Consider the following 21,726-nt stretch of genomic DNA (forward strand, 5'->3'; position numbering starts at 1 on the left):
TGCAGATGCTGAAGATTGAAGAGGTCCAGAACCAGGCGGCAGAAGACTTTTCAGTCTTCCTCAGGTAGCGCACAGCACTGCAGCTGTGCGCCATTGTCTGTCAGCACACTTCCCACAGCGATCACGGAGGGTGCAGGGCGCGGGGGGGGGGCGCCCTGGCAGCAATGTGGAATACCTGTATGGCGAAAAATACATCACATATAGCCCTTGAGGCTATATGGATGTATTTAACCCCTGCCAGACTTCACAATCTCCGGAGAAGAAGCCAGCCGAAAAGGGGGCGGGGCCTATTCTCCTCAGCACACAGCGCCATTTTCCCTCACAGAAAGGCTGAGGGGAAGGCTCCCAGGCTCTCCCCTGCACTGCACTACAGAAACAGGGTTAAAACAGAGAGGGGGGGCACTGATTTGGCGATATACATATATATTAAATGCTATATGGGAGGAACACTTATATAAGGGTTGTCCCTGTATAATTATAGCATTTTGGTGTGTGCTGGCAAACTCTCCCTCTGTCTCCCCAAAGGGCTAGTGGGTCCTGTCCTCTATCAGAGCATTCCCTATGTGTGTGCTGTATGTCGGTACGTGTGTGTCGACATGTATGAGGAAAATGTTGGTGAGGAGGCGGAGCAAATTGCCTGTAATGGTGATGTCACTCTCTAGGGAGTCGACACCGGAATGGATGGCTTGCTTATGGAATTACGTGATAATGTCAACACGCTGCAAGTGGGTTGACGACATGAGACGGCCGGCGAACAAATTAGTACCGGTCCAGGCGTCTCAGACACCGTCAGGGGCTTGTAAAAACGCCCATTTACTTCAGTCGGTCGACATAGACCCAGACACGGACACTGATTTCAGTGTCGACGGTGAAGAAACAAACGTATTTTCCTTTAGGGCCACACGTTAAGGGCAATGAAGGAGGTGTTACATATTTCTGATACTCCAAGTACCACAAAGAAGGGTATTATGTGTGAGGTGAAAAAACTACCTGTAGTTTTTCCTGAATCAGATAAATTAAATGAAGTGTGTGATGATGCGTGGGTTTCCCCCGATAGAAAATTATTGGCGGTATACCCTTTCCCGCCAGAAGTTAAGGCGCATTGGGAAACACCCCTCAGGGTGGATAAGGCGCTCACATGCTTATCAGAAAAATATCCTAAAAAGTATACACACACATGCTGGTATTATACTGTGACCAGCGATCGCCTCAGCCTGGATGTGCAGAGCTGAGGTGGCTTGGTCGGATTCCTTGACTAAAAATATTGATACCCTTGACAGGGACAGTATTTTATTGACTATAGAGCATTTAAAGGATGCATTTCTATATATACGAGATGCGCAGAGGGATATTTGCACTCTGGCATCAAGAGTAAATGCGATGTCCATATCTGCAAGAAGATGTTTATGGACACGACAGTGGTCAGGGGATGCAGATTCCAAACGGCACAAAGATGTATTGCCGTATAAATGGGGAGGAGTTATTTGGGGTCGGTCCATGGGACCTGGTGGCCACGGCAACTGCTGGAAGATCCACCGTTTTTTACCCTAAGTCACATCTCTGCAGAAAAAGACACCGTCTTTTCAGCCTCAGTCTTTTCGTCCCTATAAGATATCTGCCCAGGGATAGAGGAAAGGGAAGAAGACTGCAGCAGGCAGCCCATTCCCAGTAACAGAAGCCCTCCACCGCTTCTACTAAGTTCTCAGCATGACGCTGGGACCGTACAGGACCCCTGGATCCTACAAGTAGTATCAAAGGGGCACAGATTGGAATGTCGAGGCGTTTCCCCCCTCGCAGGTTCCTGTAGTCTGCTGTACCAATGTCCCCCTCCGACAGGGAGGCAGTATTGAAAACAATTCACAAGCTGTATTCCCAGCAGGTGATAATAAAATTACCCCTCCTACAACAAGGAAAGGGGTATTGTTCCACACTATAGGGTGGTACTGAAGCCAGAAGGCTAGGTGAGACCGATTCTAAATCTGAAAAATTTGAACACTTACAAGGGTTCAAATCCAGATGGAGTCACTCAGAGCAGTGATAGCGAACTGGGAACAAGGGGACTATATGGTGTCCCGGGACATCAGGGATGCTTACCTCCATGTCCCAAAATTTGCTTTTCTCACCAAGGGTACCTCAGGTTCGTGGTACAGAACTGTCACTATCAGTTTCAGACGATGCCGTTGGAGTGTCCAAGGCACCCCGGGTCTTTACCAAGGTAATGACCGAAATGAGGATTCGTCTTCAAAGAAAATGGACGACCTCCTGATAAGAACAAGGTCCAGAGAACAGTTGGAGGTCGGAGTAGCACTATCTCAAGTAGTTCTACGACAGCACGGGTGGATTCTAAATATTCCAAAACCGCAGTTGTTCCGACGACACGTCTGCTGGTCCTAGGGATGATTCTGGACACAGTCCAGGAAAAGGGTGTTTCTCCCAGAGGAGAAAGCCAGGGAGTTATCCGAGCTAATCGGGATCCTCCTAAAACCAGGAAAAGTGTCAGTGCATCATTGCACAAGAGTCCTGGTAAAAAATGGTGGCTTATTACGAAGCGCTTCCATTCGGCAGATTTCACGCAAGAACTCTTCAGTGGGATCTGCTGGACAAATGGTCCGGATCGCATCTTCAGATGCATCAGCGGATAACCCTATATCCAAGGACAAGGGTGTCTCTCCTGTGGTGATTACAGAGTGCTCATCTTCTAGAGGGCCGCAGATTCGGCATTCAGGATTGGATGCTGGTAACCACGGAGGCCAGCCTGAGAGGCTGGGGAGCAGTCACACAGGGAAAAAATTTCCAGGGAGTGTGATCAAGTCTGGAGAATTCTCTCCACATAAATATACTGGAGCTAAGAGCAAATTGGTAATGCTATAAGCTTAGCAAGGCCTCTGCTTCAAGGTCAGCCGGTATTGATCCAGTGGGATAACATCACGGCAGTCGCCCACGTAAACAGATAGGGCGGCACAAGAAGCAGGAGGGCAGTGGTCAAAACTGCAAGGATTTTTCGCTAGACGGAAAATCATGTGATAGCACTGTCAGCAGTGTTCATTCCGGGAGTGGACGACTGGGAAGCAGACTTCCTCAGCAGACACGACCTCCACCCGGGAGAGTGGAAACTTCATCGGGAAGTTTTCCGCATGATTGTGAACCGTTGGGAAAGACCAAAGGTGGAAATGATGGCGTCCCGCCCGAACAAAAAACGGGACAGGTATTGCGCCAGGTCACGAGACCTTCAGGCGATAGCTGTGGACGTCCTGGTAACACCGTGGGTGTAACAGTCGGTGTATGTGTTCCCTCTTCTGCTTCTCATAACCAAGGTATTGAGAATTATAAGACGTAGAGGAGTAAGAACTATACTCGTGGCTCCGGATTGGCCAAGAGGGACTTGGTACCCGGAACTTCAAGAGATGCTCACAGAGGACTAATGGCCTCGGGAGCTAAGATGGGATTTGCTTTCAGCAAGAACCATGTCTGTTCCAAGAGGAACCGTGGCATCTGCCTCTAAGAAAGGACCTGCTCCAGCGGGGACCTTGTCTGTTCCAAGACTTACCGCGACTGCGTTTGACGGCATGGCGGTTGAACGCCGGATCCTAAGGGAAAAGGCATTCCGGAAGAGGTCATACCTACCCTGGTCAAAGCCAGGAAGGAGGTGACCGCACAACGTTATCACCACATGTGGTGAAAATATGTTGCGTGGGTGAGGCCAGGAAGGCCCCACGAAAAAAAAAAAAAAAAATTTCAACTAGGTCGATTTCTGCACTTCCTGAAAACAGGAGTGTCTATGAGCCTCAAATTGGGGTCCATTAAGGTTCAAGTTTCGGCCCTGTAGATTTTCTTCCAGAAAAAATTGGCTTCAATTCCTGAAGTCCAGACGTTTGTCAAGGGAGTATTGCATATACAGCCCCTTGTGTGCCTCCAGTGGCACCGTGGGATCTCAACGTAGTGTTGGGATTCCTCAAATCATATTGGTTTGAACCGATCAAATCTGTGGATTTGAAATATCTCACATGGAAAGGGACCATGTTGTGGCCCTGGCCTCGGCCAGGCGATTGTCAGAATTGGGGGCTTTGTCTTAAAAAAAGCTCATATTTGTTTTTCCATTCGGACAGGGCAGAACTGCGGACTCGTCCCCAGTTTCTTCCTAAGGTGGTGTCAGCGTTTCGCCTGAAACAACATATTGTGGTGCCTGCGGCTACTAGGGACTTGGAGGACTCCAAGTTGCTAGACGTTGTCGGGGCCCTAAAAATAGATAGAGATATATATATATATATATATATATATATATATATATATATATATATATATATATATATATTTCCAGGACGGCTGGAGTCAGAAAGTCTGACTTGCTGTTTATATTGTATGCACCCCAAAAGATGGGTGCTCCTGCTTCTAAGCAGACTATTGCTCGTTGGATTTGTAGTACAATTCAGCTTGCACAGTCTGTGGCAGGCCTGCCACAGCCAAAATCTGTCAATGCCCATTCCACAAGGAAGGTGGGCTCATCTTGGGCGGATGCCCGAGGGGGTCTCGGCTTTAAAATTTTGCCGAGCAGCTACGTGGTCAGGGGGGAACACGTTTGTAAAATTCTACAAATTTGATACCCTGGCTGAGGAGGACCTGGAGTTCTCTCATTCGGTGCTGCAGAGTCACCCGCACTCTCCCGCCCGTTTGGGAGCTTTGGTATAATCCCCATGGTCCTGACGGAGTCCCCAGCATCCACTAGGACGTTAGAGAAAATAAGATTTTACTTACCGATAAATCTATTTCTCGTAGTCCGTAGTGGATGCTGGGCGCCCATCCCAAGTGCGGATTGTCTGCATTACTTGTACATAGTTATTGTTACAAAAATCGGGTTATTATTGTTGTGAGCCATCTCTTTTAGAGGCTACTTCATTGTTATCATACTGTTAACTGGGTTCAGATCACAAGTTGTACGGTGTGATTGGTGTGGCTGGTTTGGGTCTTACCCGGGATTCAAGATCCTTCCTTATTGTGTACGCTCGTCCGGGCACAGTACCTAACTGAGGCTTGGAGGAGGGTCATAGGGGGAGGAGCCAGTACACACCATGTGATCCTAAAAGCTTGCTTTTGTGCCCTGTCTCCTGCGGAGCCGCTATTCCCCATGGTCCTGACGGAGTCCCCAGCATCCACTACGGACTACGAGAAATAGATTTATCGGTAAGTAAAATCTTATTTTTTCCTTTAGGGCCACAAGTTACATGTTAAGGGCAATGAAGGAGGTGTTACATATTTCTGATACCACAAGTACCACAAATAAGGGTATTTTGTAGGGTGGGAATAAACTACTTGTAGTTTTGCCTGAATCAGATAAATTAAATGAAGTGTGTGATGATACGTGGGGTTCTTCCGATAGAAAGTTATGGGCGGTATACCCTTTTCCCGCCAGAAGTAAGGGCGAGTTGGAAAACACACCTTAGGGTGGATAAGGCGCTCACACGCTTATAAAAAACATGGCGTTACCGTTTCCAGATACGGCCACCCTCAAGGAGCCAGCTGATAGGAAGCTGGAAAATATCATAACAGTATATACACACATACTGGTGTTATACTACGACCAGCAATCGCCTCAGCCTGGATGTGCAGCGCTGAGGGGGCTTGGTCGGATTTCCTGACTGAAAATTTTGATACCCTTGACAGGGACAGGATTTTATTGTCTATAGAGCATTTTAAGGATGCATTTCTATATATGCGTGATGCGCAGAGGCATATTTGCATTCTGGCATCAAGAGTAAATGTGATGTACATATCTGCCAGACGAAGACACGACAGTGGTCAGGTGAGGCAGATTCCAGACGGCATATGGAAGTATTGCCGTATAAAGGGGCGGTCCATTGGATCTGGTGGCCATGGCAACAGCTGAAAAATCCACCTTTTGTTACCCCGAGTCACATATTGGCAGAAAAGGACATAGTCTTTCAGTCTCAGTCCTTTCGTCCTCATACGGGCAGGCGGGCAAAGGCCAGTCATATCTGCCCAGGGGTAGAGGAAAGGGAAGAAGACTGCAGCAAGCAGCTCATTCCCAGGAACAGAAGCTCCTCACGGCTTCTGCCAAGTCCGCAGCATAACGCTGGGGCCGTACAAGCGGACTCAGGTGCGGTAGGGGGTCATCTCAAGAGTTTCAGCAACACTCGCAAGGGAACTCCGGGATCCTACATGTAATATCCCAGGTGTACATTGGAAATTCGAGACGTCTCCCCCTCACACAATTCACAGGCTGTATTCCCAGCAGGTGATAATCAAAGTACCCTTCTTACAACAAGGAAGGGGGTAGTATTCCACACTATATTGTGGTACTGAAGCCAACCGGCTCGGTGAGATCTGAAATATTTGAACACTTACATACAAGCGTTCAAATCAAGATGGAGTCACTCGGAGCAGTGATAGCGAACCAGGAAGTAGGGGACGATATGGTGTCACTGGATATCAGGGACGCTTACCTACAGGTCCAAATTTGCCCTTCTCACCAAGGGTACTTCAGGTTCCTGGTACAGAACTGTCACTATCAGTTCAGACGCGGCCGTTTGGATTGTCCACGGCGCCCCGGGTCTTTACCAAGGTAATGACCGGAATGATGATTTTTCTTAAAAGAAACATGGACGCTTTCCTGATAAGGGCAAGGTCCAGAGAACAGTTGGAGGTCGGAGTAGCACTATCTTAAGTAGTTCTACGACAGCACGAGGGGATTCTAAATATTCCAAAATCGCAGCTTTTTCCGACGACACGTCTACTGTTCCTAGGGATGATTCTGGACACAGTCCAGAAAAACGTGTTTCTCCCAGTGGAGAAAGCCAGGGAGTTATCCGAGCTAATCGGGATCCTCCTAAAACCAGGAAAAGTGTCAGTGCATCATTGCACAAGAGTCCTGGTAAAAATGGTGGCTTATTACGAAGCAATTCCATTCGGCAGATTTCCCGCAAGAACTCTTCAGTGGGATCTGCTGGACAAATGGTCCGGATCGCATCCTCAGATGCATCAGCGGATAACCCTATATCCAAGGACAAGGGTGTCTCTCCTGTGGTGATTACAGAGTGCTCATCTTCTAGAGGGCCGCAAATTCGGCATTCAGGATTGGATGCCGGTGACCACGGAGGCCAGCCTGAGAGGCTGGGGAACAGTCACACAGGGAAAAAAAAAATTTCCAGGGAAGTGTGATTAAGTCTGGAGAATTCTCTCCGCATAAATAAGCTTAGAGCAAATTTATAATGTTCTAAACTTAGCTAGACCTCTGCTTCAAGGTCAGCCGGTATTGATCCAGTGGGATAACATCACGGCAGTCGCCCACGTAAACAGAAAGGGTGGCACAAGAAGCAGGAGGGCAGTGACAAAACTGCAAGGATTTTTCGCTAGGCGGAAAATCATGTGATAGCACTGTCAGCAGTGTTCTTTCCGGGAGTGGACGACTGGGAAGCAGACTTCCTCAGCAGGCATGACCTCCACCCGGGAGAGTGGAAACTTCATAGGGAAGTTTTTCAACATGATTGTGGACCGTTGGCAAAGACCAAAGGTGGACATGATGGCGTCCCGCCCGAACAAAAAACGGGACAGGTATTCCGCCAGGTCATGAGACCTTCAGGCGATAGCTGTGGATGTTCTGGTAACACCGTGGGTGTACCAGTCAGTGTATGTGTTCCCTCCTCTGTTTCTCATAACCAAGGTATTGAGAATTATAAGACATAGAGGAGTATGAACTATACTAGTGGCTCCGGATTGGCCAAGAGGGACTTGGTACCCGGAACTTCAAGAAATGCTCACAGAGGACTAAGGGCCTGGGGAGCTAAGAAGGGACTTGCTTCAGCAAGTACCATGTCTATTCCAAGATTTACCGCGGCTGCGTTTGACGGCATGGCGGTTGAATGCCGGATCCTGAAGGGAAAAGGCATTCCATAAGAGGTCATACCTACCCTGGTCAAAGCCAGGAAGGAGGTGACCGCACAACGTCATCACCACATGTGGTGAAAATATGTTGCGTGGGTGAGGCCAGGAAGGCTCCACGACGGAAATTCAACTAGGTCGATTTCTACACTTCCTGAAAACAGGAGTGTTTTGGGCCTCAAATTGGGGTTCATTAACATTTAAATTTCGGCCCTGTAGATTTTCTTCCAGAAAGAATTGACTTCAGTTCCTGAAGTCCAGATTGTAAAGGGTGTATTGCATATACAGCTTTTTTGTGCCTCTAGGGGCACCGTGAGGTTTCAACATAGTGTTGGGATTTCTTAAAATCATATTGGTTTGAACAGCTCAAATCTGTGGATTTGAAATATCTCACATGGAAAGTGACCATGCTGTCGACCAATATCTCACATGGGAAGTGACCATGTGTTAGCCCTGGCCTCGGCCAGGCGATTGTCAGAATGGGCGGCTTTGTCTTACAAAAGCCCATATTAAAATTTTCCATTTGAACAGGGCAGAACTGGGACTCGTCTCCAGTTTCTTCCTAAAGGGGTGTCAGCGTTTTCACCTGAAACAACCTGTTGTGGTGCCTGCGGCTACTAGGGACTTGGAGGACTCCAAGTTACTAGACGTTGTCAGGGCCCTAAAAATATATATATATATATATATATATATATATATATATATATATATATATATAGTTAGGACGGCTGGAGTCAGAAAGTCTGACTTGCTGTTTATATTGTATGCACCCAACAAGCTGGGTGCTCCTGCTTCTAAGCAGTCTATTGCACGCTGGATTTGTAGTACAATTCAGCTTGCACATTCTGTGGCAGGCCTGCCACAGCCGAAATATGTAGATGCCCATTCCACAAGGAAGGTGGGCTCATCCTGGGCGGCTGCCCGAGGAGTCTCGGCATTACAACTTTGCCGAGCAGCTACGTGGTCAGGGGAGAACACGTTTGTAAAATTTTACAAATTTGATACTCTGGCTAAGGAGGACCTGGAGTTCTCTCATTCGGTGCTGCAGAGTCATCCGCACTCTCCCGCCCGTTTGGGAGCTTTGGTATAATCCCCATGGTCCTGACGGAGTCCCCAGCATCCACTAGGACGTTAGAGAAAATAAGAATTTACTTACCGATAATTCTATTTCTCGTAGTCCGTAGTGGATGCTGGGCGCCCATCCCAAGTGCGGATTGTCTGCAATGCTTGTACATAGTTATTGTTACAAAAATCGGGTTATTACTATTGTTGTGAGCCATCTTTTCAGAGGCTACTTCGTTTTGTTATCATACTGTTAACTGGGTTCAGATCACAAGTTGTACGGTGTGATTGGTGTGGCTGGTATGAGTCTTACCCGGGATTCAAGATCCTTCCTTATTGTGTACGCTCGTCCGGGCACAGTACCTAACTGAGGCTTGGAGGAGGGTCATAGGGGGAGGAGCCAGTACACACCATGTGACCTAAAAGCTTTTTTAGATGTGCCCTGTCTCCTGCGGAGCCCGCTATTCCCCATGGTCCTGACGGAGTCCCCAGCATCCACTACGGACTACGAGAAATAGAATTATCGGTAAGTAAATTCTTATTATTTTCCTTAGTGGGGGTTATTAAGAAGGCAGGTTCTACCTGGGTGAGACGACCATTAATACAGGGGTCTTTACCCTCTAAGGTGTCCTACGTCTATGGTGATGGCTAGAAGAGCCCTTTAGTTTCGTTCCTAGTGCACTGACACTGATTCTAAGAAGGGTTTAGAGGCCCTTCCATATTCAGGGGACATATTCTTTGGTCAGGAGTTGGACAAGATCATTGCTACAGTGGCAGCAGCCAAGACGACCTTCCTTACGCGTTTGACACCTTTTTCATTTTTGGGCAAGGGTACGCAGTGCAGCTCAGGAGCGTCCCCTCCCATAGAGGGACAGCTTTGGGATGTCTGTGTTATCCCTGTATCCCCTAGTAAAGGAAGAAGAAAAGGAGATGTATGTTCTTCCCTTGTTAAATCCAAATCCTTTTGTTCAACTCTGTAAGGGGCTCAGGATACCCCCCCCTGACGCACCTGACTTGCGGGGTTAAGTGCCTGTGTGTGTGTTTCCAGTTTTCCTACTCCCTCTCCTCCTCTCTTTGCCGTTGGCTTGCTTATTTAATTGGCTGCAGGTACCTGTGGATTAGGTATAGTGGAGAGGGAACCCTGGGCTACTTGGGAAAAAAATAACTATATGGTGCCCAGACTCTCTCTCCTCCAGGTTATACCCAGTGTTTTATCTGTACTCCCTTGTGGAGTCGAAGAAAAGGATTTAACAAAGTAAGATTATAAATCTCCTTATTCCACCCACAAAAGGTACCATGTGAGACAGCAGTTTGAGTGCACTACGTAGGATTGCCCTGGGTGCAATAGGTCACGCCTAGACATGATGACACAAAATGGGGTGGTTGCAGTGTCTTAGCGCTCAGAGTTGGGTCTTAACAGAATAGTTGGCTCCGTGTGTTTTTCATCCCATCCACGAGCGCACCAGGTGAGGCAGACATGTTGTGCGCTGCAAAGTTTACACTGTGGGAATTAAGCCATACAAGATATGTATGGGAAAACTGATTTATGTAATATGATTTACCCTGTATGAGTAGATAAACCTATAGTTCTTCCTATCCATGGAGGAAATTGAATGGCACAAATAATGTGGACTAACGGAATATACTTTGTGCCCAACAGGTGACAAGTACGGTAATGTGGTCCATCTGTATGAACGTGATTGCTCCGTTCAGAGACGACACCAGAAAGTGGTTGAGATAGCTCCAGCCGCTCAGCTGGATCCTCAACTCAGGGATCGGCTGACCTATGATTCTGTCAAACTAGCAAAGCAGGTAAGATTGGCTGGAGATTTGTATCGTAGTAAAGATTCTTAATGTGACTTACAGGGGTCGCTGTTTACTTTGATCAAAAGTGTTTTATATATATATATATATACATATATATATATATATATATATATATATATATATATATATATATATATACATATATATATATATATATATATATTTTTTTTTTTTTTTTTTTTTGCTTTTATTGTTTCTAAATAATGTAGCCCTAGTCCAAAGTCATTCAGATCTTTCTGCTTGCTCATTTTACCTGCTTCCAATACAATCAACAATTGTTGACTTGCTGCCTAATATGTCCCAGTTTTGATAGGTGGTATTTTAACAAAGTAATCATTATCCATTCACCTGTCAGTGATTTTACTGTCATGGCTGATTAGCGTATAAAGATGTGTCCTCATACATTCTACCTCAGTATGCCACGTAGCGCGAGTTGCCTGGCGTGAGTAAGCTGACAGGTCCTGTGCAACTCCATTAACTGCAAGTCTTTTTTTTTTTTGCTGAAATTGCACCTTATTTGCATCGCTATGCAAATATGATGCTTATGCTGATCAAAATGTTACGTGGCATGCCTATATATTCTCTGTGTGCCTGCGGCTGTATCTGCATACGTAATGCTGCATTACAGTGTGACTATAAGGGCTGTTTAACATGCACAGAGTCTAGATGAGTGGACACTTTTGTATGGCTTACTAGGTTACAGAGAAGTCGCATCGCATGCTTGGGAGCACACCGGAGCCCACTGTGCTGCCCTGTCTCTTACCACCGGCCTAGTCTTTCCCACTAACCTATCCCTAAATGTCAGCAGTGTGGGAAACCATACCAGGATCACAATGTTTGTGTTGTAGCTGGAATTACTAGCTCATCTGCCACTTCTTAGTAAGATACATCTTTCATCCACATCATTTTGTTTTTAATTGACTGTGTAAATGCCACAAATCTATGCAGTATGCAGAATTTAGTTATGGATTAGAGTCATTATTAGGCTTTGCAGTTTCACGTCACTGTTCATTTTTTTAAAACAATGTTCAAAAAATTACATTTTCCACTTAAGCTATTGCGAAAGGAATATGTACAGTATTGCTTTTAGCCATAGACTTTTTGGGTGCAATTCTGCTGAACGTTTCAGCGATGTCCCACTGCGCGCTTTACCGCTTATTATGGTAGATAATCTACAGCCCTTTTCCTGAAGATATTGGTGGCACAATGCCTTCGTCTGATGGTTTGGGAGGCAGTTTGTGCACATTTTGCTGAATTGAAGTGCCCCCCTTTTTTTTACTCCGTTATCCTGCTATTATTGTACAGTTATACTATATTCAACTTTTGTGCACAAAGTTTCCATCGTGTTACCACACTACTTTAGTTGTCTGCAACTCTGTTTTTTTTATTTAATTTCCCCCTGTCATCATACGTGGAAGTCCCAACTGACTTTTGGAGTGAGAGAAAGAAAGGTTCTACTAATATATGTAAGGGGATGCAGTTAAAATGCCGGCTGTTGGGATCCGAGCGTCAAGATACCGATGTCGGAATCCCGACAGCCACCATTTTACTGATGGCCGGAACACCTATACATACCCGTAATTCCCACTCAGATCGTGGTCCACGCCACCAACTGATTGGTAATAGAACCTGTGGCGAGCGCAGCCACTACCTCGCTGCCAGTATTCCAGCAGACGGGATGCTGCTATCTGTCTGCCGTTGTATCATACCGGATCACTATTTTGGTTATGCAGCCTCATCTGGTTCATTAGATATGCTCCGCTGCCTAGGTGCTGCACACTTTTAAAAAGTGTCTTTAAAAAATGAATACAAGGTTTAGCTTTCTGATCTTTAAAGATCATTCAAGTTCTTAGGGCACAGTGCATGCCGTTAATGTCAAAGTACTTGTGATAGTTAAGCAGTTACTCACCAAGCTTTATTACCATTTTATGTGTCTTATTAAATCTTTGTTCCAGTAGAGGGCAGCGGAGACAATAGAACCTCAGCATAGTGTTTTTTCCCTCTTTATTTTGAAAATGCAAGTGAAAGGAGATTTGTATAGTGCTTGTTCTTTCATTTCAGTCCATTTAACTGAAGAAACACATCAGTGATGTGATGACTCATGGGTTCCTCTTTGGGATTTTACAGTTCTATTGTGAAGCAGTCAATAAATACATATAGTTAAAATAAAGATGGTTGCAGCTTGGGAGATAATACATCATAGGATAAATGCTGATCTTAAAGTTAATAAAATGTTCCATGAATCGTTTTCAAAAATGTCTGCTTTCTCTTTGCCTTTGAAATAAGGCTTATTTGGAATTGTATCCCATAAAGATTGACACCTGTTATTAATTGATTTGTAGCACTCTTTAGTTTTGCTTTGTGTCTGGATTCTCCCATGTTCTATGTACTAAATGTGCCTCACATATCCCAGTGATGACTTGATCAATGCTAAGAAAAGACTGGCTACACAGGTATTACTGCATTCAGGTATACAAATCTGCAGTTCTGGGGAGGGGTCCCATTATTGGACTGGGGCATGTAGGGCCCACCGGAGGAATGCAGTGGTAGGGGCTATATTAGGGGTGTGGCCAGTCTGCAGAGGGGGTGTGGCCTGCCACCTCATTAGTTTGACTAACCATTAGAGAGTGCAACGTCTGGGCCCCTTCATAAATATGTACAGTAAATACATCTGCTGCATGCATGGTAATGTACCATATTAATAACAGATTAATAGCAGCAATGCACTGTAGAAAATACACCATAGTCCAGTATAAGGAGAGAGATAGATATATATATATATATATATATATATATATATATATATATATATATAGAGAGAGAGATATAGATATATATAGAGATATAGATATATATAGAGATATAGATATATATAGAGATATAGATATATATATAGAGATATATAGAGATATATAGAGATATATAGAGATATATAGAGATATATAGAGATATATAGAGATATATAGAGATATATAGAGATATATAGAGATATATAGAGATATATAGAGATATATAGAGATATATAGAGATATATAGAGATATATAGAGATATATAGAGATATATAGAGATATATAGAGATATATAGAGATATATAGAGATATATAGAGATATATAGAGATATATAGAGATATATAGAGATATATAGAGATATATAGAGATATATAGAGATATATAGAGATATATAGAGATATATAGAGATATATAGAGATATATAGAGATATATAGAGATATATATATATATATATATATATATATATATATATATATATATATATATATATATATATATATATATATATAGAGAGAGAGAGATAGATATTTATTTTTAAGTGCACAGTCTGGAACCTGATCCTTAAAGCAGGAGTAGGGCCCACCGGTGGTTACCCCTGTGGGCTAGTCCAAGCCTGTGGGGTCCTATTTGTGTAGAGAGGTTGGTGCAGATCATTTGCTGGTGTCTGAATTGACATTGATACAAGCAGAGGACACACAAGTTGAGAGGATAGTATGTCGACTAAATATATTTATATTCAAAGCATTCCTACATCTTCTCCTTACACAAGCCCTGATACACAGTGAATTAAGATTCCCATATAACTCCTTTTTTCTTTTATAAGAGCAATTTGTAAACACTGTTAAAATAAATTGACTTTGAGTCCCAGCTGGCTTTATGGTGTCCTGTGGGTTTTGGAGGTGATCCAGAAAGTCGGAGGTTGTCAGGCTTATTCATCAGCTGAGAAAAGACCTCACCGGTAGCAGATTAAGAATCCGTTTCTGCAATAAAATTAGCGGAGGATTCCTATACATTGATCATTTTATTTGGTGCCTCTGCTGTAGAATGGACGGGGTGGCTGAAAGTCTTTATTTTAAAATCACAGGACAAGGTTGTTGGTGTGTTTCCCTTTAGAATCACCTATTTTGTAGCTCCTGCTATGTTATTTTGAATGAAGACCTTTGTATTGACCCATGTAACTATAGAATGCCGGCTAAGAGACAAGCTCATGACCTGGCCTGTTTGATCCACCCTGTAAATGTAATCTATGAGTGATCATACTGAGCAGATTACAGGCAAGTTGTTATATCTGCTGTACAATCACGTAAGAGCAGGAAACGGAGAAGAACTAGCCAGCTGGCTGACGCTCCATGCATTAAATAGTGCCAAGTGTCTCATACACACTTATGCCAGGGGAGTGGTGAAAGATTGGCAGTGGCCTACATGCTGTAACCCGCTAGCCTAGTGGTAAAAAGGCCAAGGTATTACTGCCTAAGCAGCGCCTTTAATGGATCGTTATGCTGCCATCTGTTGTGCTGGGCTCCTGCCTGTAATAGGTTACACCCTAATTAGGATGATCTTTCATTTTCATGTGTAGGCATATGACGCATTTAAAATATCACAAAATATTTAAATCTATATTTTTTAAAATCTTTCAGCTTTTATACCACTTATCAAGAGCCTTTTATTTGTCCTTCTGTCCATCCATCAATATTTGAATTAGTTTAGATTGCATGTTTTTCTGTACTCTTAAGTAAGACACCTGGACATAGTTTTTGTCAGTTCAGAGATGACTGTTAGTACATATGCATTACTACAGGTGGGAGTAATTGTTTTCTTCAATTTTTCTTACTGTATTATAATGTATATTACTGGTTCCTAGGTATGATGGTGTTGCCATGCAAGGTTGTCATATTGTCCTGGCCAGAAATCATCTCTGATATAAGATTGCTCTTGAGACCTTTTCAATACATTTCAGAGGAATCTGATTTAGTTGAATGAGTTACTTGTTGATGAATGGATATATTTTAAGCCTGATGTCGGGGTTTCGCTCTATAATGCGAAATGTCACCTATATTCATACATTTGGTATTAATGCATCCCTTAACTTATAAAGGGGCAGATGTATTAACCTGGAAAAGGCATAAGGAAGTGATAAACCAGTGATATGTGCAAGGTGATAAAGGCACCAGCCAATCGGCTCCAATATGTAAATTAACAGTTAGCCTCTGATTGGCTTGTGCCTTTATCACCTTGCACATATCACTGGTTTATCACTTCCTTATGCCTTCTCCAGGTTAATACATCTGCCCAATCATTCCCTGACTGAAAATATGATCTGCAACCACAGATTGTGTATCTATCCATCTCGCCATCTCTTGATCTCTCCAGATCCGCACTCACGTTGGTTGAAAAATTTAATTGTTTTGTAGTATCAAAACAACATGTTAAAGTGTACGGCGCTTTGCGGTATTGTCCTTCTGCTTAATTTACTGTGTAGCTCAAGCATTTTACGCTAGTTACTGTACAGAACGGATCAACCCTGAATTACTTTCTGCCATAGGTACTTGTATTACATTGTGCCTCATGTTCAAAGATGTCCTCACATCTTGCTTCAGTACGCCACGTAGCAGGAGATGCCTGGTGTAAGTGAGCTGACGGGTCCCATGCAACTCTGTTAGCGCAGGGTGTCTTTTTTTTTTTTTTCCCACAAAAAATGCAGCTTATTCGCATCGCTATATAAATAGGACGCGCAAGCAGAGTCTGCTGATTAAAATGATATGCCTACATTCTGTGTGCATCTGCAGCTGTATCTACATATGAAATAGGACGTTACAGTGTTTTCTAGAAAACACTGTAGCGTACCATTTTGTATGCAGATACAGCCACGGTCGCGCACAGAATATAGGCAAATCAATTTTATCAGCATAAACTGCTTGTGCATCCTTTTCGCATCCTTTTGCGAATAAGACACATTTTAATGGAAAAAGATGCATGTAAAGATGCTCGGCAGTATGGAGGCACTCCACGGCAGAAGGGCTGTTTAACGTGCAGGGAGGCTAGATGTAAGTAGACACATCTGTAGTTTATTACTTTTCAGGGGTATGTGTGATCAAAGTGCATACAGTATGTACACATGATCAGGATCCGTGCAAACTCTGAGTGCTCCTCCTCATCTTGTAGGTAGTACACTCTCTATGCTGCTATTTAAACAGGCAGGAGGAGATGATGGCATCTTATTCTCCCTGGCCTGGGATTATGGTGCTGGGCTGTGATCTCCATATGCCATTATCACGCTCCCTGGCATTGAACACCAGCAGCTTTACAAATAAACTGCCAGCTGATTCATGTGATAGTGCCACGGGGGCATAAAAAAATGGATGAGTGACTTGATGGCTCTTATTCAGTGTCTTAGTCAATACCTAACCATTGGCAGCCTGGGCAGTCGCCTACGTTCACTTAATGGTAGCACCGGCGCTAGTCCTCTTAAGGCATCAAAAATACATCTGATTCACTTGTTCATTTTTTAAATATTCATCATGAGATTATTCAATGGAGCCTCTGATGTTTTGCTTGTATTGTGAGTGGTGACTCGTTCTCATAAGCAAACTGTTATCAGACAAAGGGGCAGATGTATTAAGCCTGGAGAAGTGATAAAGCAGTGATAAGTGCAAGGTGGTAACGCACCAGCCAACTAGCTCCAATATGTACATTTACTGTTAGGAGCTGATTGACTGGTGCGTTATCTCCTTCCACTTATCACTGCTTTATCACTTCTCCGGGGTTAGACATCTGCATCAAACCTCTGCAAAGACTTTATTCAGGGCCTTAACTAGCGGTGTGCCAGTGGTACCTGGCACACAGCACACATGCACTGTGGGCGCAGGACCACCGGCAATACCTGCCACGCTGCCACATTGTGAGATCCGTCTGGCCACCTGCCAGCCTGCCCTCCACACGCCGTCACTGCTTAGATGAGCTGCAGTGCTTACCCAGCAACCTCTTCTCACATAGGTAGCCAGGCAGCATTGCAGCTCGTCCGCCCCGCCTCCCCCTCTCCCTTCCCCTGTGTTCTGGAAAAGATGACGTCTCTCCCTGGCCGCCCTTAGCCCACCTACAGTGCCCTGGGCTGCGTAGTCTCAGCGTAGGACGGGAAGGACAAGAGGACTGCCGGCTGGTCAAACATAAGTATAATACACTCTTTCTTTAAAAATGGGGACTCTGCCTGCTGTAATGTGTATAAGAGCTCTACCTGGTGTCATTGCTCTACTGAGTAATTTGAATAATAGATGCTACTGTGCGATGTATTATTTTGGACTCGCCCCTCCCCATGAAGCCATGCCCTTATATATTTTTGTGGGCACTGTCCGGATTTTATATGTTGGAGGGGCGGGGGCAGCACCACCACCAATTCTTTCTGCCACAGGGCACCAAAATGACTAGTTACGGCACTGACTTTATTGATATAGATCAGCCACATTGCCTGGCACATACTGTATGATGACATTGCATGCAGTTTAGTGTACAAATTCAGTGTATTTATTCATACATTTTGTGGGGAGCTTGTAGAGTCGCAGAATAAATGCAATTTGCAGTATGAACTTTGTATCATACAGAAGTGTAGTTCTTTTCTATTAATGTTCACATATTTCTACATGAAATAATGTTCACAAACCCAACTTGTCTGTTGGTTGTTGAAGCGCAATAATATTTTTATTTCTGATTTTAGGATAAAATCCTCCTGTGTTTTATGGGTGGAGATTAGAGGTGGTAATTAGAACAGCTCCTGAAGCTTGGATAGCAGTAATGGTATTTATCTACCTGGAATCTCGTGTATACATTTCTCTTATCGTGAGAAGGTCTTTGATGTGTGAGATGCATTGTTTGTTGTGAGCTGACCTGCCAGTCAGTGATGAGAGCAGTGCAGGTGACACTGCGGTGAAATGTAGAGCAGAGAGGTGTGCGCTGGAGAATCACAATGTGTTGCCTTGGTAAGCAAGATATTTAACTCTGAGACGGTTGCTGTAAGAGGTGCAGATTATTATTATCCTTTATATGGCGCCACAAGGGTTCCGCAGCGCCCAATTACAGAGTACATATGCACATAATCAAAACAGGAAAACAGTGACTTACAGTTGAAGACAATATAGGACAAGTACAGGGTAAATAAGCATAACTACACCAGTAAACAACATAGAGATAAGTTCCAGGTGGCCAAAAAACTGCGGGATCTGGGCAGTTGAGGATTATTAAAGTAAGAAAAGGATAAGCACATGAAGGAAGAGGGCCCTACTCGTGAGAGCTTACATTCTAAGGGGAGGGGTAGACAGACAGACAGGGGTGACACAGATGGGGTACATAGAGAGCGTGGAACAGAGGTTTAGGATGAGATTTGGCTGGGTTTGGTAAAGAAATGGGTCTTAAGAGCCCGTTTGAAGTTTTGTGGAGAGTCTGAGGGGGAGAGGTAAAGAATTCCAGAGAAACGGAGCAGCACGTGAAAAATCTTGGAGATAGGAGTGGGATGAAGTAATCAGAAGACAGGAGAGTCGGCGTGCATTAGCAGAGCGAAGAGGACGGGTGGGAGAGTAAAGGGAGATAAGGTCAGAGATGTAAATGGGAGAGGAGTGGGTGAGTGCTTTGTAAGTGAGTGTGAGAAGTTTGAATTGAATTCTGAAAAGGAAGGGAAGCCAGTGAAGGGCTTGTAGGAGAGGGGAGGTAGACGTAGTGCGTTTGGTGAGGAAGATGAGCCGGGCAGCAGCATTGAGGATAGATTGGAGTGGAGAGAGGTAATTGTCAGGGAGGCCAGTTAGGAGGAGATTACAGTAATCCAGTCTGGAAATAATCAGTGAGTGAATAATGATCTTAGTGGCATCCTGGGTGGGAAAAGGTCTGATTCTGGAAATGTTTTTGAGATGAAAATGACAGGTTTGTGAGAGGTGCTGAATGTTTGGTTTGAAGGAGAGGGAGGAGTCAAGGATTACGCCAAGACAGCGTACTTGGGGGCTAGAGGAGATAGTCGTGCCATCAATGGATAATGAGATTGTGGGAGGTGAGGCTGTGCGGGAGGGTGGGAAGATGATCAGCTCAGTCTTAGACATGTTGAGTTTAAGAAAGCGCTGGGACATCCAGGAAGAGATAGCAGAAAGACAGTTTGAGGTACGAGTGAGGAGAGCCGGGGAGAGATCAGGTGAGGAGAGGTAGATTTGAGTGTCATCAGCATAGAGATGGTATTGGAAGTTAAAAGAACTAATGAGTTCACCTAACGAGGACGTATAGAGAGAGAAAGAGAGAACCAAGAACAGAGCCTTGGGGGACACCAACAGTTAGTGGAAGTGTGTGTGTGGGGGGGGGGGTGATAGCATCATGAGAGGAGACAGAGAAGGAATGATCAGAGAGGTAGGAGGACAGCCAGGAGAGGGCAGTATCACGCAGACCAAGAGAGTGAAGGATTTGCAGAAGGAGAGAGTGGTCCACAGTGTCAAAAGCAGCAGAGAGATCAAGAAGAATAAGCAGAGAGTAGTGGCCCTTAGATTTTATTCTAATGATTAGTCTGTGACTCTGTGTATGTATTATTGACGTTTTACCTGAAATGCATGTTTCTGCAGCTCGGCGATAGCAAGATATTGCCCAGGCATATCACAGCTTAGCGATTTATAAATAGCCATCTACTGTACCAGGAAAAGAAAAACAATGGAAACTTTTTACTTTCTAGAAAACAACTCCTAGCAGATAAAAAAAAAAAAAAAAAGCCCACAAGGGTTGCAGGTCCATTGACACGTTTATATCTCTGCCATAACCCACAATAATCCTACAACTAATAAGACCAGGGGAGTTGTCATATACTGATTGTGCACAAGACTGCTGTATCCACGCAGTCCGCTGGCAAGGCTCCTATTTCAGCAATTAATACCGTGCACAACTAATATTTCAATTGCACAAGCACAGCGACCCTGCGTCCCGCAGTCCATGTTTTGGTCTCCTACTTGGCAATTAACAATTATAGCGTACCTTAGACCTAACAGTCTCTAAAAAGAATTTGGGTTCTCGGAGCATTTATACAACCGATATAATAAAGGACTTTTTATTTTACTAAAAAGAAAGCGGTACAATGCCTATCTTAAAGATGTAAAAAAAAAAGTGGTTACAAATAAAAGGGGGTTACAAAGTACATATACGTGTAAGCAAATTGAAAATAAAAATAGGATTAAATTTATAGCCAACTCTGTCTGGAATTGTACAGTTAAAACTACCATGTCGCAGGGATCCCTCAGTTCAACCCAGAACAGCAGCTGCAAACACTTTTATAACCTGTGGAGCTATTGGCTCAAATAAGGTTTGAGGTAAAAATGTGGTTAAAAAAAAAAAAAAGGGGGCCAAGTGGTTTTTATCTGCCGTCACATTCTATGTTTCTATTGTGTACTCTATTACAGATTCTACTTTCAGCCATTTTGCAGACATAACAGACGGCAATTATGCATTTGGTCTAGTGAGGGCTTTGAATAAATAGGGGGTCTCAGGTACCACCAGCAAGTAACACTACCTCTGCCTTGTGTCTGTCACTCACTACCTGGCCTGAGATCTGCTCTATACACATCCAATTGTCATTTCATTAATCACAACAAAGAAACAGACTTATACTGTATATGAGACCTGCAGAGCACTCTTGCACAGTCAGAATCAGGTGCAGTAGATGACTATAGTGCTTGCGATTCCTAGCAAGTATAAACAGTACTTTGAAGACACAGGTATATTAAAACGCTGAAAATTACTGTAAATACAACACTATTTCATTTCTTTTAGGGACGAGCGGGTTTGGTTTCCTGAGAACTGAACCCTACCGAACATCATGTCCCGAGCCCGGATCAGAGTCTGGCTCGGGTTTTCCCGCCAGACTCTGAAATCAGAACGAGGCAAAACGTCATCATCCCGCTGTCGGATTCTTGCGGGTTTTAGATTCCATATAAGGAGACACACGTCGCGGCCATTTTCACTCCAGTCCTGGAGAGTGTAGCGAGAGGACGTGTCTCCTCCGTGTCTGTGCGAGAAAGTGGTGTGGCGACCTGCTCTTTTGTGTCATTCCAGTGCTGTCTTGTGCTGCATCCGTCCAGTGGTGCTGTCTTGTGCTGCATCAGTCCAGTCACAGTGGTGGTGTCCTGTGCTGCCATAAGTCAAG

The 21,726-nt window shown here is 44.2% G+C and overlaps 1 protein-coding gene across 5 annotated transcripts in view; it reads left to right on the top strand.

Moving 5' to 3' along the window:
* Positions 1–21,726, top strand: part of PC (pyruvate carboxylase) — a 1,082,342-nt gene that overhangs the window by 402,900 nt on the left and 657,716 nt on the right. For all 5 annotated transcript variants that reach the window (XM_063945165.1, XM_063945163.1, XM_063945164.1 and 2 more), the window contains one exon: positions 10,616–10,767. In XM_063945165.1, the coding sequence (XP_063801235.1) occupies positions 10,616–10,767 (152 nt within the window). The remainder of the gene's footprint in view (positions 1–10,615; positions 10,768–21,726) is intronic.

This window comes from Pseudophryne corroboree, chromosome 11, assembly GCF_028390025.1.
Source record: "Pseudophryne corroboree isolate aPseCor3 chromosome 11, aPseCor3.hap2, whole genome shotgun sequence".
NCBI classification, from domain to species: domain Eukaryota; kingdom Metazoa; phylum Chordata; class Amphibia; order Anura; family Myobatrachidae; genus Pseudophryne; species Pseudophryne corroboree.